At 38.0% G+C, this 20,050-nt stretch overlaps 1 protein-coding gene across 2 annotated transcripts in view; it reads right to left on the reverse strand.

Annotated features, from left to right (window-relative positions):
* Positions 1–271: 271 nt before the first annotated feature.
* The window catches only part of LOC149312391 (cAMP-dependent protein kinase type II-beta regulatory subunit-like), a 60,190-nt gene continuing 40,411 nt past the window's right edge, over positions 272–20,050 (reverse strand). Inside the window, exons 5-12 of one of the 2 annotated variants that reach the window (XR_016281251.1) lie at positions 16,702–16,808; positions 14,020–14,173; positions 12,618–12,719; positions 10,325–10,399; positions 8,423–8,488; positions 6,586–6,724; positions 5,522–5,919; positions 272–3,790 (exon numbers count right to left, since the gene is read on the reverse strand). Coding sequence is in view for 1 of the 2 variants with exons in the window: in XM_089524526.1 (XP_089380652.1) it covers positions 5,786–5,919; positions 6,586–6,724; positions 8,423–8,488; positions 10,325–10,399; positions 12,618–12,719; positions 14,020–14,173; positions 16,702–16,808 (777 nt within the window). In the remaining variant the exon portion in view is untranslated. Of the gene's footprint in view, positions 3,791–5,138; positions 5,920–6,585; positions 6,725–8,422; positions 8,489–10,324; positions 10,400–12,617; positions 12,720–14,019; positions 14,174–16,701; positions 16,809–20,050 lie in introns of those variants that run through there. The other variant, XM_089524526.1, reaches the window with a different exon arrangement.

The raw sequence follows: 20,050 nt of genomic DNA on the forward strand, positions 1-20,050 counted from the left end.
CAGAGGGAGTGCCAGTGTCTCACTTATTGATGAATGCAAACACAATAGTCACAACATGGTATTTAAATGAATAAACATCATGGGAACTCCTATTCATAATCTGCTGCAAATTTTGGGGCTTGCTGGCAGCAAAATGTATGAAATAATTTAACTGATTCGGCAAAGCAATCTACTGACCCACAATATTCTATATTCAAAATTATTTATTAACTTTGTACATTGTAAATCTTCACCAACTGATAAGTACCATAAAAAAGAGGCATCAGTAAAAAGACAGAACATTAACATTCAGGAAAAAGAAGTGATACACAAATTTCTTGTAAGAGGGTGGAAGAGGACTGACTATATCCTTATTTTTGCTTTAGGAAAAAAAATTCTATCTAAAGACTGCAGGGCAGATTACAAAGCTTTTGAACAAAACAAGGAATACATGAAAATACATACAGACATATATCCAAATATCTCCTAAGTCCCATTAATTGTAAATACAGCAGTTAAACCCTGGCCACTATAAGACAATCCGAAACAGGAAGATATTGGGATAATGTTGGAAGATGTCCTAGTTTAGGCTTTAGCTAATTTCTCTGAGGAGAAGCGGCACAGTAATAGCCATTACGTCTGAACATATGAAGCTGCCTACTAAATTGGACTGTTGGTCTATCTAGTGTAGTCCAATATATCTTCCTCTGGAAGTGATTCTCATGAATTTCAGGCAGCCATGTCATAACTCAGCCTGAGATTCCTTTAACTTAAGGTGTTGAGGATCTAAACTTCTGCATGCCAAGGATGCACCGTGGCATCCAGCTATGCCTCTTCTACTTTCTTCATTCAGATTATATAAATGGTTGATCCTATTCATGTGCATTGAAAGAGCTGGTTTTCCCCAGCTACCTTTCATATATTCCAGTGGATTCTAACATATGTCACTAAAATCTACATAAATCCAACCCATCTGATCTTTAACCCTTAATTTTAAGGGTTAGAGATAGTAAAAAAAGATTCTGTGCTAACATCAGATCCAACACCTGGTTGCAACACCTGGGAGTGCGATAGGCACAGCCAAGGGAGCAACACAATCCCACTCACCAGACACATACAATATACACTTTTTGGACATGCACAGGCATCATATTTTTAAAAGGCAAATAAACAAGTGTTCCTTTTTTCATGTATGCATGAATTTATGAAAGGCATTATTTTTTCAAAAGAAATCCCTAACGTGACATTTCCTCTTCATACAAAGTTAAAATACCCCTAGGCACAAGAGATGCTCTTTCTCCCCACGTTTTTCTCAAGGTACTTGCATATTTCAGTTATCCTAGCTGCATCTTGTGATACAGTATAGCTTCATGGCTGAGTTAGAAATTTAACCCAGGTTTCCCTGGCTGAAAATTAATACTGACTGGTATGTTTTACTGGTTGTACCTGGGAAACAAGTGGCATATGGGAAGCATGCACAGTAGCAAACCAGAACAGGTTTGACTCTATGACATAACAAGATGTGCAAGTCCTCCTGCTCAGGACTGCCACAAAGTCCTGCTGCCTGTGCTGCTTATGGCGGCACCCATGCCTCCAGATGGAGGATGTGACATTGATCTTCTGTGAGCTAGGCTTCTTCACAGGCTCAGCTAACTACTTACATTTTGACTTCAGTGCAAGCATTCAGTAGCCAAGCAGATGGATGCACATAAATGACCAGTGCTGTTGGGTCTCTCACAATGCAAGACAAGCACTCTCAACTGCAAAGTAAAAAGGAAGAGGCACCTGGAATGCAGTGCAGACCCTATTTAGCAAGGGACTGCCACTGTCAAAACTGGCTATGCATTGCTGATTGTCTGTTGCACACAAACAGAAGAATCCTATTCACAGGTACCAACTGCTGAGACGTTCCCCTTACATACACCTTTGCACTGATTGGAATTATATCTTGTCTTTCAAAAATAGATCATGGGGTGTCTTACAGTAAGAAGATACACTAGATCTGTATGAATATACCTCCTTCCCACTACAGATTGCTTTCATATTTACTGAAAGATCACAGTGGGAAGAGCTAAGACCGTGGCAGCACAATTTATAAAAACCTTTTCACAAGCAGAAGCAGTGTTGAAGTGGAACCCACTCTCTTGGAGTCTCCTTCTCTGGAGGTTTTTAAACAGAGGCTGAATGGCCATATGTCGTGGTGCCTTGATGGTGTCTTCCTGCATCGCAAAAGGGAGGTTGGAATGGATGGCTCTTGTGGTCTCTTCCAATTCTGTGATTCTATGATTCTATCAACTAGTTTTCATTTACTGGAAGTGTGTCTATGAGCACTGCAGGCCTAATATTCACTGCAATCAGTGCTACAATTCTACAGAAAGGTTAATGTCTAGGTACCAATAATTTACAGTAATGAACACAGCAAAGTGACTTATTTTGGCTTTGACTGGTAGTCTTTGTCATGTGTGTAAATCACAACATTACTTTCCTGAATAACACTAATTTAACACAGATAAAATCCCAAAGTAGTGGGGCCAGGATGAAAAGAGTTACTTTAAGTGTGGGATTTTTCCCCACTGACTCACCGTGCTGTATCACCATGTTTTTGAAGAATCTTAATTCAATATTCAACATTTGCTGTGGGTAGGCTCCATTAAAAAAAAAAAGCTCTTTTCAGTACGTGAAATTCCTGGCATAGATCTTTGGATGCAAGCCACAGTCTGCTGCCTGATTTTCTCTCCACTACATGACACAATCCACTTGTTCAGATAAAAAAGCAAAGAAAATTTGGCCTAAACCCAATTGCTAGTCCCAATCAAAGTAAGATATCAGCGGGAATTACATGGCTCTCTTGATGTTTTTGAACTGCACCTCCAAGCATTTGTTAACATTTGCTGTGCTGGTCAGGATCACTGGAAGTTACAATCTTAACAACATCTGGGGGGGGGGGGGGTTACATGATTCCCACATCTGATACAGAAACGCAGAATCAGCTGGTGAATGGTAAGTCAATACTTATGAAAATCCCTTTGATTCAATGACTCTAAGTTAATCAAGAAACTGGATTTAGGCCTTTACAGGAAGATTAAGTAAAATGTTGACACATCCACCTTTGTTTTATATCATAGTGTATTATATAAATAACATAATACTAATAATATTGCTGAATAATAATACATTTATAATTCCAACCAATCACTAATTCTGCAATTATATGCCCATTGGACATTGTCCTGTGGGCTCTGGTGGGGCAATAAACAAAAATAAAATAAATATAATTTTATTAACACATACACACACACACACACACACACACACCTTCACTCCAAGATGCAAGGATCAACTCTGTGCCATGACTGTTGAAATGGCAGAGTTTTATGCTGATGGAAGAATGGTCATTAAAAGACCAAAGACTATCCTGACACCTCTGTCAACAGGACAGTTCCTACAAGGAAGACTGAACTATTTAAAACAGACAGACAGACAAAACAGGTGTTTTCTTTCTACATGGTTATTTTGAATTAGCTTAGTTAAACATCTGACTTCAGTGGCAAAAAGTAAATTCAGACCTGGTGGCCCCTGTGCTGTAGACAGGTACATAGTTGGATGCCTTGAGTCCCTACAGACCTGTCTAGGCACCCTCTAGGGCGGCACCATTTTACAAGTTCCTAAAATCTTTTCTGGCCCACTGAAAACCAAAAAGCATAGACTGGTAACACTCAATGGAAGTGATGTAGAGAGACAAAGTCTCAGGTTGCTGAAAAAGATGATTTTACTCTTGCAATTAAGCTCAACATGTTTTCTTCTTCAGGGGCTGTTAAAAGATAAAAGAGAATAAAAGGACAATACATAAACAACAAAAATTATAACGGGAAACAAGTCACAATTTGGTGTATCAATTTTATGTAAATATATCTTGAATGCATATAAAATGTCTCAATTTTAAAAATTCCTATTAACAGAAATAAATGTACTCAAGTACAAACTTACACTGCAACTTTGTCTCTTCTCTATATCCCTTCCACTGAAGACCAGAGCATTTATGTGCTAGGTAAATGTAGCAGTGAAAGGTCAAGGAGGCATATTTCATGGTAAGATTATGGCTGCATCCACACTGCAGAAATAATCCAGTGTGACACACATTTAACTGCCATGTCTTAAAGATATGGACTCCTGGGTTTTAAGTTTATTGTGGCACCAGAACTCTCTGACAGAGGAGGCTAAATGTCTCACAAAACTACAGTTCCCAGAATTCCACTGCATTCAGCCATGGTAGTTAAAGTGGCATCAAACTGGGTAATTTCTGCAGTGTGGAGGTTTCCTAGATCTGATTTTAAGTGCAGTGGCTAAAAGTACCATTTAACTAAAACCAGCAAAGGAAGGAGTGCTGAAGTCCACTTAAGATGAAAGATCAACAGTATTTTAAAATAAAGGACTGTAAAAACTCTCTAGAAAATGGACACCCCAAATCCAAAGAATTTATTTTAACTGATTTGTGGATCAGTCTGTCAACCTGTAATCCTGAAAAATAATCCCAGATTACAGGAGAATCAAGACTGCTATCAAGGTTATATCTATGCACATTATAGGCAAACAGAACGTGACAATAACATATCTGAAGTTATTCTTCCTTGAATTGAAGTTAACTTTTTTTCACTCTTCTAATCAGTGGAGGCTTAAGTGTGTATAATCAAAATAACACATACACAATAAATACAACCACAAAAAATAAGCATATTACATACAAATACAAACCACATTTTGTAGGGTGTTACAGCATCTTTCATACAAACCTAAATGAAATCTGATATCTTACTTTTGAATATTATAAAAAATAAAAATTTAAAAAGGCTAAAATCAGACACAGGTCATAAAAGCTATCCAAAATACAAGGCCATGTTTTATTGTTTGGAGACCTTTTAAAAATGCAACTTCTATAAATCCACCTTAAGTTATGCTGATACAATTTTGAACAGCCAGGAAACCAAATGTATCGTGTAAACCTTTGCACTAGATACTTGTGAACACTGGGTACACTAATATTTTCAATATATCACATTTATTTGACATATGGACAAAACCCTGACTTTATGTCAGTGGCAAATACTCCACTGACATCAATTGATTCCATTTACCTGCAGATATTTTACAGACACCATTGATTATTAATCAACCAGGAAAAGATTTAATCAACAAATATTCTGCAATCCAAAGGAATGTGTAGAGAGATATTCAAGGAAAGCAGAATACTCCTTTTGAAAGCAGCCCAGGCCTTGTCCTAAAAAAACAAACTACCACAAAAGGAGAAGGGGATTCAGGAGTATTCTCTTGTACAGGTGGGTCAGGACAGTGAAATTAAAAGACATGCCAATATGCACACATTGTTTGGGTTACAGTCCAGGATGTTTTAAAAAGAAAATGTTTGCAATTATAGAATGTATGGCCTTCTTTTGAAGTCCCAAAAGGTTATGACACCAAAACTGGATACAGAGCACTCACTGAACTTGAATAAAAGACTTAACGGGCTGATATTGAAAGCTGTTACCTGAAAACTCAGGTGTTGGTGCTGTAATTCTTCTTCAAGATAGAGCCAATGTTACCATGTCTGTATTCCGTTTACTGATACATCTGAAATACTGTGTACAAAAAGCCAAATAAAAATTGAAGGGAAAAAACCACAAAGAAACCCTGTCCCCTGTAAAATCACAGAAAAATGCTTAGCATCTACAGGAAGATAGACACATTTTCAGTGGACTAACCACTACTGTGCTATTTTTCATAAACAGATCTTGTGGTTTCATATTTTACTTCATGCACTGGGATCAGAAATGTCCATATTTGTTCCAAACAGAGCAACTAGCTGTTCTTCATAGTTCGCAATGTTCCTTTTCATAATTTCCATACAAGGTCCCAAAAGCCTTTCAAACGCTTGTACATCCATGACTAAAAAAATTTTAGAGACAGAGAGGGGGGGACAAAGGGAGAATCAGTGAATGAATATATATTATGGACTGAAAGAAATATAACATTTATATTGCCAAATTCTAAATAATGTCAATCAGGTTGTTAAGGCAGCCCATATTTAATCAGCATAGTTAAAAAAAAAACAGTGAGAATCTAAAACAGCCACAAATGTACTGTCAGTCTACTGGGATTTGTAACTCTTCCTCTGCATTTCTATGCTTTCTCAAAAAGCCTTCACAAAAGACAGGGAGACTTTTTAGACCACAGCATTGCTCCTCAAAGTGGTGATCTACAGACTGGTGACCTCACTAGTACAGCCACAAGTGAAGAGTGCTGGGAGCTTCAATTCAACATCTAAAGGGCTACACAATTCCCACACCTGATTTACACTGTAAATAACAAATTCCTACATCAATGCAATGCCACTTTCAACCACTTACTGAGAACAGTTAAAATACATCTGAGTTCACTATATTGTCAATAATAAAAACCTGAAACTCAGTGCTACAAATGAAACTAAATTTGGTTTTAAAAGAGCAGAGAGTACAGAAAACATATGCCTACTCACCAAAGTGGTGCTATTCTCTGCACGAGGAAAGAAAGCAACGTAATACACACACACACAGACAAATTACTTTCCATTACCTAAACACTTGACTGTGCCAAGTGCAAATGCTGAGGCAGCTCGAGGTTTGTTAGTTACAAGAGCAAGTTCACCAAAATATTGCCCTCTAGTGTACCGGGCAATTTCAACAGCTTCATTTTCATCGACATCCTGTTTACCCTAGAAGAAAGGAGGAAATAATAAAACACCCAGGTAGATACCAAATAAATAATAAAAATAATATAATTTATTTATATTCTGACTTTTCCCAGGGGTCACAAGGCAGATTACAACAACGATAAGAATAAAACATCAGAAAAATTAAAATTAAAATTAAAAAGGAGCAACCCCCATATCGCACCCCCTCAGCATAAAAACATTAATCAAAAACCATAAAAAGAAATTAAGTGGCTAAATAAATAAAAAAGATTCCAATTACAAATTAGCTAAAAATTGTGGGTAGGTTTGGGGTGAGAGAAGTGTCTTCTCCGGGGGGGGGGGGGGGCAGGGGTAATAATGTCAATGAGGAGGAGGCTAATCTAGAAAGGCTAATCTGGAAAGGCCTGCCAGAAGAGATCTATCTTAATGGCCTTTTTAAAGGCTTCTAGGGTGGTAATATGACAGATCTCGTCTGGCAGGTCATTCCAGAGCCTAGGAGCAACAGATGAAAAGGCTCTGGGTCACCACAGACAACCTGGTCTTGGGTTGCAGTAGGTTCTTCCCAGAGAACCTAAGTGTGAGGAGTGGATTATGTGGAAGAAGATGTTCCTGCAAGTAGTCTGGACCCAGGCCATGTAGGACTTTAAAGGTAATAACCAACACCTTGTACCTTGCCTGGAAACTAATAGGCAGCCAAGTAAGAGATTTTAGAACAGGTGTAATGTGATCAGCTCTGGATGTGCCCGCGACCAATCTGGCTGGCATATTTTGTACCAGTTGAAGTTTCTAAACCTGGCACAAGGGTAGCCCCATGTAGAGTGCATTGCAGAAGTCAAGCCGAGAGGTTACCAGCACATGTACTACTGTTTCTAGGTCACCCGGGTCCAGGAAGGGACACAGCTGGCATATCAGCCGAAGCTTAAAGGTTTAAAACCACACTAATATTCAATATAGGGTGATGAACATGCAACATGAATCACAATTGGTGTCGCCCCAATTTACAACATTTCAAATTTACAATGTCTCTCCATGGATGGAGAGAGAGACAGGAGATGCACACGTCTCCCAGTACACCTGTACTATAGGCAAAGAGTAAGAAGGGTGAGGTGAGACAGTAAGGTTGGATGGAGTCCTGGCACAAAGTTATGAGCAAAATGAAAAGCTGACTGGACTAGTGTCTTTTACCTGCCTAGGTTGCGGGGAGAGGAGCAGAAAGAAACTGCTGTCTTGGCATTGTTGGCCAGAAATGGTCTCCTTTGTCTGCTTAGAAGTAGAGGTATAAGAGGGATGAAGACACTGGAATCTTGCCTTGTAGGAAGAAGTTTCCTTTGTCTGCTTATAACAGGAATATGAGGAGGAGCTTTGGTGTGGCTGGAAGTGGTTTCTTCTATTTGCCTTGCTGGGAAGGAGCAACTGGAGTCGTATCATTGGAAAGGGATGTGTTTCTCTAGCCTAGGAAAGGTACACTCTAATGTTTTATGCTTTAAATGTCTTTGAAATTGGTGGTGGACTATGTATAAACACTATCTTTCTGGCTACTTCAGTTCCGTTAGAATGCATCTCCCTGGTCTCCAAGTCTATGGAAGTACCTACCACCTTTTACATCAGTTTCAGTTTACACTGTCCAGGAACACAGCTCCAATATAAACTGAACCTCGCCTGTATCCTCTTTCCTGAAAAACATCAAGATTTCACATGTTGCATTAACGCATTTTGTACCTTTCTCTTCATGGTAATTTTCACTTCTCCAGATTCAACGATAAAGAAACAGTCAGCCATATCTCCCTTTTAAGAAAAGGTAGCAGAAACATAAATTAATATATTTATTTAATTGTTATATGTTAATTTTTTAAAAAGACACACACAGATTTTTTTTAAAAACCTAGATTTGTGGGAAATTATCCTTTCTTTTTCATAAACTGAGCAGCTTCCACATCCTTACTATCAAAAGAGAAGTAATTAATTGCTCTCGGAGACTGTTCCCTTGCAACATTATCAGCAGATAATATGTAAATTGGCTGCTATTTCCTTCAGGCAATCTTGAAATATTAACTTGGGAAAAAGTAGAAATGGGAAGTAACCAAAGTCCAAAGTGTGAGGTGAAAGTAGCAGCTTGCCAAAGTTTCAGCTGTCTAAAATTAATCTGGAAGGTTACTAGTCAAAGTGTTCTCTCTAAGAATTGGTGGAAATAAACTATGTATTAATTTTCTCTCAGGTGCCATAAAAATTAAACAGACACAGGATGAAAAGCAGCAGTGCCTTCTCTACAGATTTGTTTGCTAACTCTTTTCGAGGACTGTGCCAAGGGAAAAAATATATAGTTTACTTTGTCCATCCTGTTCAGAACAAAGAAAAAGTACTTTTAAAAGGGCAACAGCATTGACATGGAGCACCTGTAGCAGCTAGAGACAGTAGCATGGGTCATACAGAATCTTAAACCGTGAATGGGGAACATACAACTCTCCAAATGTCATCACTGGCTGCAATTCCCATCAGTCCTAGACAGTATATCCAATGGCTCATGGGAACTGTGATCTACTACTGGAGAGTCACGTGTTCCCCTTGGATTTAACTATAGTTGTTGAGGCACAATTTGGTTATCATGGTTTGTTACGCTAAAAATACTAGAAACCACAGTTCAGGTACCATGAAGAACTGTAGTTAGCGGAACAACAAAAACAAGTTTATAACTGTCATTTGCACCAAGAAAGCAAAGAGAAGTCAGCACACAACCCTGACATTCAGCACTATCATTCCTGTAACAATAAACCCTAAACTCACTCTAGTAAATAGATGGTACAAAAACTATAGCAGAACCCTGTAACTTAGAAGAGAAAAAAGGCTCTAGCTTAAAGCCTGACTGTGCAGCCATTACTGATGTAAAGGAAGAATTTGGAGATAGGACTTACTTTCTCTTAGAAAGTACCGCTGCTAAAGGGAAGAGCCAAACTGATTCAGTAGTACAAAAATCTCAACACAATGCAGAGAACAGAAAAGGAGTCCTGTGTACGCTAATTTTGTTTTACTATACAGTTTTAGCCATTTTGGGTTCCACATGGGAGAAAAGAGGGATATAAGTAAAAATAAATAAAGCTTAACATATTAACAGCACTACTTTACACATGGCAGGAACAGCATATAAATAGTATTTTCTGTGTTCAGGAAAAAACCCCACAGAATAGGAAATTTTCAAGTTGTTCATTATATGGCTTTACATAACATGGTAAAGGGACATCCCTCCAACAACTTGTTTGTCTATATATGCCTCCAAGTCACCCGTTGACTTATGGCGACCCCATGAATTCATAGCATTTTCTTAGGCAAGCGATACTCAGAGGTGGTTTTGCCTGTTCCCCCCCCCCCCCCCCCTCTCAAATATAGCTTACAACACCTGGAACATGTTGACCATCTCCCATCCAAGGCTAACTCTGCTTAGCTTCCAAGATCAGGTGGACCCTGGTGCCTTTATGGTATTTAGGCTGTTAGTGATTCCAACACTTGTCTTAGGAGCTGCTCCACTATCAATAGTGACTTTTTTCCTACACATTGTTTATCAATTCAGAACAGCCGCCTAACTTACAAGTACACAGTAACTAACTAAACCAAACATATACAACATACCTGAGCAATGATTTGTTCTCCATCTTTATATATTTTGGTGCCTATCACATCTACCACTTTCAGCCGTTCAGAAAGCTTGAACAAAAGGGAAGATAAATTATGCTAACATACATGCATCCCCTCCAAAATTTCACATTAATTACAGACACATATGTCTTATACCACCACTGTTTTTCTACTGTTTGTGGAATGCCCATCTTTGCTATTCCTGGAACGTTTTGTTCAGCTGTCCTGTGTGAATTCTGGGGTGCCCTGTACTAGTAAGGCCATGCAGGGGCATTTGCCAGGCTAACAGCACTTTTCTTCTCTATTCAGCTGAAAGGAGAGAGAGCTCAAATGACTTGAACAGGGCAATAAAACAGCTCACCCCCTCAAAAACATGGGTGCAGTAGAGGAGGTCACTTTCTGTCTGGTATGTTCTGATAAAGGCATCCAGACAAAGTAATAAAACTAAATGTCACATACCATGGCAGCAATCTGGTTAGAAATACAGTAAGCCCTCCACATTCACTGAGGTTAGGGGTGCAGGACCCTCATGAAAGTGGAAAAACCACAAATAAAAAATCCACAATTTTTTAACCTGAGATAAAACTTCCCTAGGAATTTCTAGGTCCTCCAGCGCAACTCTACAATCAACATCTGCCAGACACTGACCACAGAATTGCACTGAAGGACCTACAAATGCCTGGAGAATGTTATCTCTAGGAATCGCTAGGTCTTCTAGCACAGCGGTCCCCCCCAAACTGTGCTCTTTAAGGGATTTTGGACTTCAGCTTCCAGAATCCCAGACTATTAGCCAACGTGGCTGAGACTTCTGGGAACTGAAGTCCAAAATCTCTTAAAGTTTGTGGGCCACTGCTAAGCAACATCTGTCAGATGTTGACCAGAGATTCACACTGGAAGACCTAGAGACTGCTAGGGAGAATCACAGACTCACAGAGTTGGAAGAGACCACAGGAGCCATAAAGTCCAATCCCCTGCTACACAGGAACACCAATGGCCATCCAGCTTCTGTTTAAAAGACTCCAAAGAAGAAGACCATATTAATCAAATCCGCAAATAATCAAATCCACAGAAGTCAAAGCTGCAAATGTGGAGGGCTGACTGTGTATCTTTCAGAGATTCAGGCTCAGGGACTGCAGCCAGTGGCACAGCAACTCTGGTGCATATGAGTGTACACTGAGGTTTTTCTTTACATACACACTACTATATGCCATATGGACATCCTATATAACACGGGATTTAAAGAGATTTCATTGACTTCAAGTTTGAATTCAAGTTGCTTGTGCTGACCAACAAAGTCCAAAATAGCTTTGCTGTTGTTGTTGATTACCTTCAAGTCATCTCCAATTTATGGAAACCCTGTCATGGGGGTTTCTTGGCAAGATTTGTTCCAAGGAAGTTTGCCATTGCCTTCTCCTGAGGCTGAGAGCATGTGACTTGCCCAAAGATACCCAGTGGGTCTCATGGCCGACCTGGGACTCAAATCCTGGTGTCCAGAGTCATAGTCCAGCACTAAAACCACTACTCCACACTGGCTTTCTTCCTAAATGGCTCAAGACCTCAATATCTGAAGGAGCACACCTTTTCATACATACATATACATATACAACCACACCTGGTTGAGTACTGAAGTCTGTTAGAAAGGCCCTCCTTTGGGAGGAAGTAATACAGTGAGTGAGAACATCAGAAAAACCCTTCTCAGCTCTCAGATCCTGATGCTGGAATACCTAGAGGAGATCTGGAGGCTTGGCTGGAGCTGATATTGGCTTCATTACAGTGCCAAATAAAATTATGCTCTGACGAGTGGATCTAAGTTATGATGGAATAGGGGATATTTTAATAAATCAAATAAACAAAACTGGAAATTGTAATTTAAGAAGGACAGAACCTTAAAAATCACTCTTGTCCTTGGGAAATTATCACTGGGGTATCTGATATGAACATGGCACTAAAAAACCCTATGAATTAAGAATAACATTATAACTAGTACATCTACCAAGGAAATATAACACTGCTGTGCTATTTTTAAAATCCTATTTTAAACAAAACTGCACCAAACTATGTTTGCAGAAAGCCTATTTCTGCACTTAAAGCAGAGATAGGCAAACTTGAAGCCCTCCAGATGTTGATGGAAATCATCTCTCATTATCCCTCACCACTAGCGATGCTGGTTTGAGCTAAGGTTAAGTGCAGACCCATAACACACTAAAGATCTCAACTTTCCCACCCCTGAACTAAAGGAAACAAAAACATTAGAATTAAAATTCCTGAAACAACAATAAAAGCTTACTTCTAAAGATTTAAGGAAGGGCAGTGATTCAATAAAATTTTCATACATTCTTCTCTTTTTGGCATTATTTTTTACAATGATTCTTCGAAATGTTACTCTGTCCTATAAAAGGAAAAATGAAACAGTATCAATAGTTCCAATGTATAATGCAAATGATCGTGCGCATAGCAGTTTTCTGGATGGAATATTCTGAGTGTTTTTACACTACCCTGAGTCAAAATATTTAAGTCTGTTGGATCCATCTGATTCCCTGAGGATGATCAATCTACCTTCCCTCCTGAAGCACCCAATGCACCCCCCCCCAAAAAAAAAACCAGTTCTGGGGGGCTGTAAAAACTCCTGGAGTGGGGGTTTGATGTCACAGGGGGCTGCAAAGAGAAGTTACAGTTCACCTTGTATTAGATACTGCAGTACACTTTTGGATACTAGCCATTACTGATAATGAATTCCAGTCATAAAAAAATACAGATCATTCATAGTATTATTTATTTATTTATTGTATTTATACCCCGCTCTTCAGCCCTAAAGGCTATCAGAGCAGCTTACAATTATTATTTTTAATTAGACGGTATTAATCAATTTGATTTTTAAATTCATAAAGTACTTTCTTCAAGTTTAAAGTAATAAAAAACCTACTACTTAGGGCTATAGCATTTATAGCCCATCCTAATGGATCTTTGCTTAAAAACAATAAGTCCTATATGTTCGACAGGACTTATTCCCAAGAAAGTGTGTGTAAGATTTTAGCCTCAATTGATTAATTGGTTAGACAATGTAATTAAACACATGAAATTGACTTAGGCCCAGAACGGATAGACATGAAAGAGCAGCCTGAGTTCGCTCCGGCTGGCAGCAGGGTGGAACCTCACTGTCCTCACAGCTCACTCCCAGGGCAGGCCATGGATGCAGAGGCTGACCAGCACTACCAGGAGTCAGATTATCTCGGCTCCTTTTTGCTCCATTCAAAAGAACAGGAGCCCAGCCTCAGCTGGGGTGTGCGTCATTTAATCAGCATACCTCCAAAGCGGCCACTTCATTTGGCCTGTTTCTTACACCCTTTAAAGGTTTGGCCCAATCAACTGAACAACATCTCTCATGTTTGTAGAATTTTTGTTTTTACTCATATGCCAGTTTATGATGTTTTAAACAATACATCAGTAAATCGCTCAATTAAATACTCAGATTAGTAATCCTTCACTGAAAGATATAATCACAATGAGGAAAACAGCAAAAAAACAAACAAACAACAACACACAAACAAACAAATCAAAAACCCACCACTCTGATTTTTGAAGAAACCAAAGTAACTGCTCTGTAACACAACTGTGCTCCATGTTATAAATCTACTGTTACTTCAACTTTAAGTGTCAAGATGGGCTGGCTCTGAAAGTAAGATACTTACCAAACCCCACACAGCACCAGGAGAGGTAGCAATGATTGTAGCTGCTCTGGGTGTATTGTACATTAAAGCCAATTCCCCAAAGCTCCCACGGTTGTCATAGGTGCCAACACACCTTCCAACACCATCACATCTCACATAGATATCATATGTCCCTCTGTAAGACATACAAAGTGCTTGAAGACTGGTTATGCCATCATTTAAAATATACAATATCTATAAGGTTAAAATTAAACTATTTCAATATAACTTTCATGAAAATTGTATCCTAGATAAGCAGAATTAAAAGAAAACAAACCCATCCTAAACTGGCATCCGTTTTGGCCTCATTTTGGTGCTACATTAAAACTTTTGGGGCTCAGCAATCACAGCTTCCTCTTGGCCTAAGACATTTTATTTGTGATGAACTGTCTAAATTTATCAAAATGACTTTTCAGTTGTGTTTGTGAAGTTTCCTTGATGGAAGCTCAATCCTTATAAGTTTTTAGAGCCAAGATAGTTCCAGGAGTAATCATTTAGACTGGAATTTGTGACTCTGCAAACCTTACAATGATTGAAAGGCTGCAAAACCAATTCACAATTTTGCGGTATTAATTAATACATTAATTAGAACTCAGGTAATGCAAAATCAAACACATGTTAGAATATTTAATTATATCTGGTTACATAAATTTTCAAATTCAACACTGTGGTATAGATTTTAGTCCAGGTACTGAAATCATCAGAAAACACTTCTTTAAAATCTTTGAATAAATATGTGATATAGCAAACTGATAAAGCACATATTTCCTCGATAACCATTCTGTGGCATCTACCAAGTGCAAAATGTCATCATCAACATGAAAAATCTGCAATTTCCTATAAAAGCAAAACACCAGAAGGCTTTCTATCCATTTCTGTTTTGAACAGATGGGTGTCAGTGGCTGAAAAGACCATTCTGGGGTATACCAACAGGAGACAGACTACATAAATGTGAGACTAAAGCACTAAAGCATTTGTTTTTGAACCTCAGATTTACTCTGACATGATGTAACACTATTTGGCACTAGTATTAAAGAAAACAAAGCACTCAAAAAGAAAACAGAAACTAACCTTCCTGTTAAAAGAAAAAAAATCAGTATGTTACTCAAAGGGTTGCCATTTTTGCAGTTAAGGTCACTAACAGCAAATTAGATGCCAACAGCAAGATGCTACCGGAATGAATTTTGAGAGAGACACTGGTTGCTATTGGGTAACCTAAAATGACTTTGAATATGCTTGCATCTCTGTTATTTGTGCATTCTGGGGCTGGGGAAATTCTTCAAAAGAACCAGCTGGCAATGGGAAGGTTACATTGCATATTTTGTTTCGTAAAGCACAAAGAGGTTGAGGAATGGGTTATGTAGCAAGGACAAGGGAAGGGTTGTTTACCTTACAGGAGTCTGTACATGACCAACTGATACCTAGAAGTTTTTGGCTTCCATCAATTTGCTAACTTTTCCCAGCACCTGCATTTTTCAACAGTGATTTGGCAATGCTGGCAAAATATTTTAGAATGTATAAGCTTATTGATCACAGATCCCATTTGGTTTAGATTTTGATCTGTCAGGGTAGGAGACACAAATGCATCCCCCCTCCCCTAAATAAAGTTAGATCCTTGATTCACCAGACATGATCTTCTAATTTCTTCTAGAGTTACAGGGGAAAGAAAGTCTCCTTCAGTACCACATATGTAAATATGCATTTCCTAGATCTGTATTATTCCCAAATCCAAGTCACTGCATTTTTATGTGGATAAAATTCAAATGTTCAAAATGTATATAAGGTAAATATTTATTTTAAAGTATTTTAACTTCTATTTTAAAATGGCTTTGATAGATTCTATTAACCAACTGAAATAAAATATGAATAAATTGTTTCAAGATTTACAGGTGTAGGGTGGACAAATAAGCAATATGAAAACACATTATTTAGTTTATATTTAATGGAGCGTGTGGAGCATTACACCACCTAAGCCTGCTATCAAGTGTGCATACTTTGACTAGTGTACATATGATACATCTGTGGAAACAATGTAATCATAATTAATTAATTATGCAGAGAAAAGTGGAGCAGTGCAGTGTGACTAGTAAGAGTTACTATACTTATTTTTGAAGCACCTAAATGCACTTAATTCACTGAAATGTATTATATTATTTGTAAAGGTAAGGTATAGGTTTTCCCTTGACGTGAACGTCCAACTGTAGGGGGCTGTGCTCATCTGTTACTAAGCCAAAGGGCCGGTGTTGTCCAGTGGCCATATGACCAGCATGACTGCAAGGAATACAGTTACCTTCCCATCGAAGTTGTACCTATTTATCTACTTGTATATGCGTGCTTTTGAACTGCTAGCTTGGCAGAAGCTGGGACTAGTGATGGGAGCTTGGCCTCCAACTGCCAACCTTCTGATTGTCAGAATTGGCATCTTAACCACATCCCTCTTCTTGTATTTGTATACTGTAAAATATACAATTTATATACTATATAATATTTGTATTATATAATACAAATTTGTATATTGTATATTATTTGTATACAATATCTATTTTGCAATGGATCTGTGTCCTGTACCGACATTTACACAGCAAATAATGTAGAATCTGTTCTATGTCATGTTGCAATCTCAGGCCCTCTTTGCATCATTACTACTATAGGCAAATAACTTACCGGTCAATTACGTAGAAGTTGTCACCATCATCACCTTGATCAATGACATGCTCCCCTCCTTCAATCAGTTTTTCAAACATGGCATCTAATACCTGAGACATCTGTTCCTGTTAAATCAAAAATATATAAGCAGAGGAGCTAATGTTGAAATGCTATTCTCATGACAAACCAAGTTTAACTTTTAATCATGGCTTGAAGCTTGGTGACCAGCCTTGCCTAAGGCTAAAATTCATCAACACAGTGCAGACCAGGGGCCAAGATTTAATGATGAAGTGACATTAAAACTCTGCTTCAGAGAGTTTCTCAGCCCACCAGAGCAAGTTTTTTAAGTTGTAGGGAAAACAGCCAGATCCAAAAAAGAAGTGCTGACAAAAGGGTTGGAGGAGAAAGCGTAGAAAGGGCATGCAGTCTGTTTATGATCTTTTATCCATGATTAAGAACCTGGCAGTATTATCCCTGTATTTGTGCCCAGTCCTTGGCTTACATTACAGCAGTGTATACTTGAAACATTCTTTTCCACATGCATTTACCTATAACAGCATATTCCTATCTATATGGGAGTAAAAGGCAAACAAACATAAGGATAAGTTAATATCCTTTCTCTTTTTAATATTTCTGGGAGCCTTCTGACATATATACCATAATTATACTTCTTAAATGATCACAAGTGTGACAATTTTATAACTTAAAAGGTATCATCTTTAAAAACACTATGACATATCCATTCTGGCTGCTTTCTCTCATAAATGCTAAAACTTCCTTTTCTGGGTCCCCTTTTTTACAATTTCCCACAGTACTACAGTGTTGTTGTCGTTGTGTGCCTTCAACTCATCTCTGACTCATGGCAACCCTAAGGTTAGTATCTCAATTTTTTCCTTAATCAATCAACAAGTTTCCTGCACGCAGCAACCCTCTTGTAAAATTACTTGCTCAAATAAATGCAAAGCCTCAGGAACAATGTAATCTAGTGATTTAGAGTAGGAACGTAACTTCTAACCTTTCAATTGTATTCAAACCCAACAGTGGCCTAAGTCCAGCATCACACTGAACCTGCAGTGTAAAAGAACATTCTCCCTCTCCCCTGCTCTTTGCAGCTTTTGGAGATGATCACAAAATGGCTCTGAAAGGTTTCCCAGTCCTCTGGAACAGATTTTGAGGACACTCATGGGCTGCAGTGGGAAGAGCAGATTGCTTACTCCTGCTTCCACTGGATTGTGTTTTTCCCCCAGGAGAGGGGCTGGCAATGCATTCTGTCCAATATAAAGCAAGATATGACATATAATCCAAGAACTGACAGTTAGGTCATTTCCAAAACTTCACACATTCAAAAACTTCACACAGGTCTTATCTCCACTAGACTGTTTAAATAAGCCCTGTCTTAAATTCATCAACAAGTAATACCCTGACTAGGTATTAAAACTGTCCACATGTAACAAATGAACTGTTTGAGACAATGGATGTCAACGGTATTGTGAAAAGCTTCAAAAAGCACAGCTGTTTTTCCTCAATCACAACAAACTAAATCCAAGAGGCCACCAGTGGTTTCTGGTGCTCTCTCAAATGTGTGTGTGATCCAGCCATCACCAATCACACCCTATATACCTCTAAAGACAAAATGAAAATAAAGTAAAGTGCAGGAAAAACAGGAGGTTCACAGTAAAATCTCTACACACATTGAAGAGGAAAACACACTTTCCAGTTCAAATTTAAAACTCAATAAAAACTCAAGCAAATGAAGACTGTTTTTTTAAAGTGGTGCAAAGAACTTCAGTATTTGTTTTAGTAGCAGTTGACAAAGCTGTTGAGGCAGTTCAAAGTACTGACCTCAAAACAAACAAAAATTCAGGAACATCTGAAGTATTTATTTAATACATGAAGTAGCCAAGAATGGAAAGCATCCACAGAACCCTTATCTATTCTGGATATCAAAGGTCAGACTGAAATTGCCGCCTTTTCTAATTATATATTGGTAAATAATCATATGGTGGTATCACATCCAGCTTCGTATTTATATTATGTTATAACACCCAAATTTAGGAGAGCTTTGTCATTAGTACTGTTTTGATCATACTATTACCTCAGTATTTATATTTCTATTCTATTTTATACTGGTCAATGACTGAATAAACTATTGATTGATTGACTGAACCCTTATCTATACTGCTCCTTCTTTTTTGAATGAAAAGCATCACACAGACTGGGCCACTGCGCTTACCATCATATGCACAAAATCTCAGCACTAAACATTGTTGCAGGTAGTGTCCAGAGTAGAGACAGCAGTTCAATAGTCAGAGAATGTGTTAGTGAAAACTGAAAAGTGTAGCATTTCCCCCTTACAATAAGCCATGCAAAATAAAATACATAGTAATTCTGTCTGTAGGATCATATTTAATTATTCGCTATAATCATTTAGAATCTGAAATCAACATTTAAAACTGCAATATTCAAGCCAGATATCACATATATCCAGCTTTTTGTTTGGCATGCCTGCCTTAGAATTGTATTAGCTAAACAAAATTGATGTTTTTCTTTACAGGTATTCATTTTGTGTGTGTTCTTTTGTTGTATGCCTTCAAGTTGTTCCTGACTTATGGTGACACTAAGGCAAACCTACCACACGGTTTTCTTGGCAAAATTTGTTCTCAGGGCATTTGCCATTGCTGCTCTCTGAGGTTGAGAGATTGTGACTTGCCCAAGGTCACTCAGCAGGTTTCCATGGCTGAGCGAGGATTAAAACCCTGGTCCTCCAGTGTCCTAACCCAACACTCAAACCACATACCATGCTGGCTCTCTATTTATTCTTCACAGTGAAACATTTGTAGGTTTATTTGCTGATCTTGTATTCAAACATACTTAAGATAAAATAGTTGAATTTGGTAACAGAAACATACAAAATAGATTATTTTGTCTGAGATTGCATCTTGTCACCAGATACGTTATCACCAGATATGTTACAAGTTCCTCTCTTTTTTAGGACTAACTTGATGTGTACTATGTCATTTGATAGGACAGATAATAGTTCCTACTAATAAAAATGTCAGTATTTTTGAGGAGATAGCATCTCTAATATGAATAATAAGAGAGTCAAGGTATTGTGTTCTTAAATCTTAACACAGAGAGCTTCAAATTATTATGTTACTTTTAGAATAGCAAAATTTATTTAGTATGCCATGAAAGTGAGGCAGGAATCCTTGCCAAATTGTTGAAAATATGCCTGATATTGTCTGCTTCTAGATTTTTCATTTATAAGATGCATTAGTTATTAAATGTTCTTAGTCTTACTGAGGAAAGTTGTAATTGTATTGCCTAATATAATTGACAGACGTTTTGCAATTTTAATATTTTTTGT

Source organism: Sceloporus occidentalis, unplaced genomic scaffold (genome assembly GCF_023333645.1).
Source record: "Sceloporus occidentalis isolate IW3139 unplaced genomic scaffold, rSceOcc1.0.p SCAF_5, whole genome shotgun sequence".
Classification (NCBI taxonomy): Eukaryota; Metazoa; Chordata; class Lepidosauria; order Squamata; family Phrynosomatidae; genus Sceloporus; species Sceloporus occidentalis.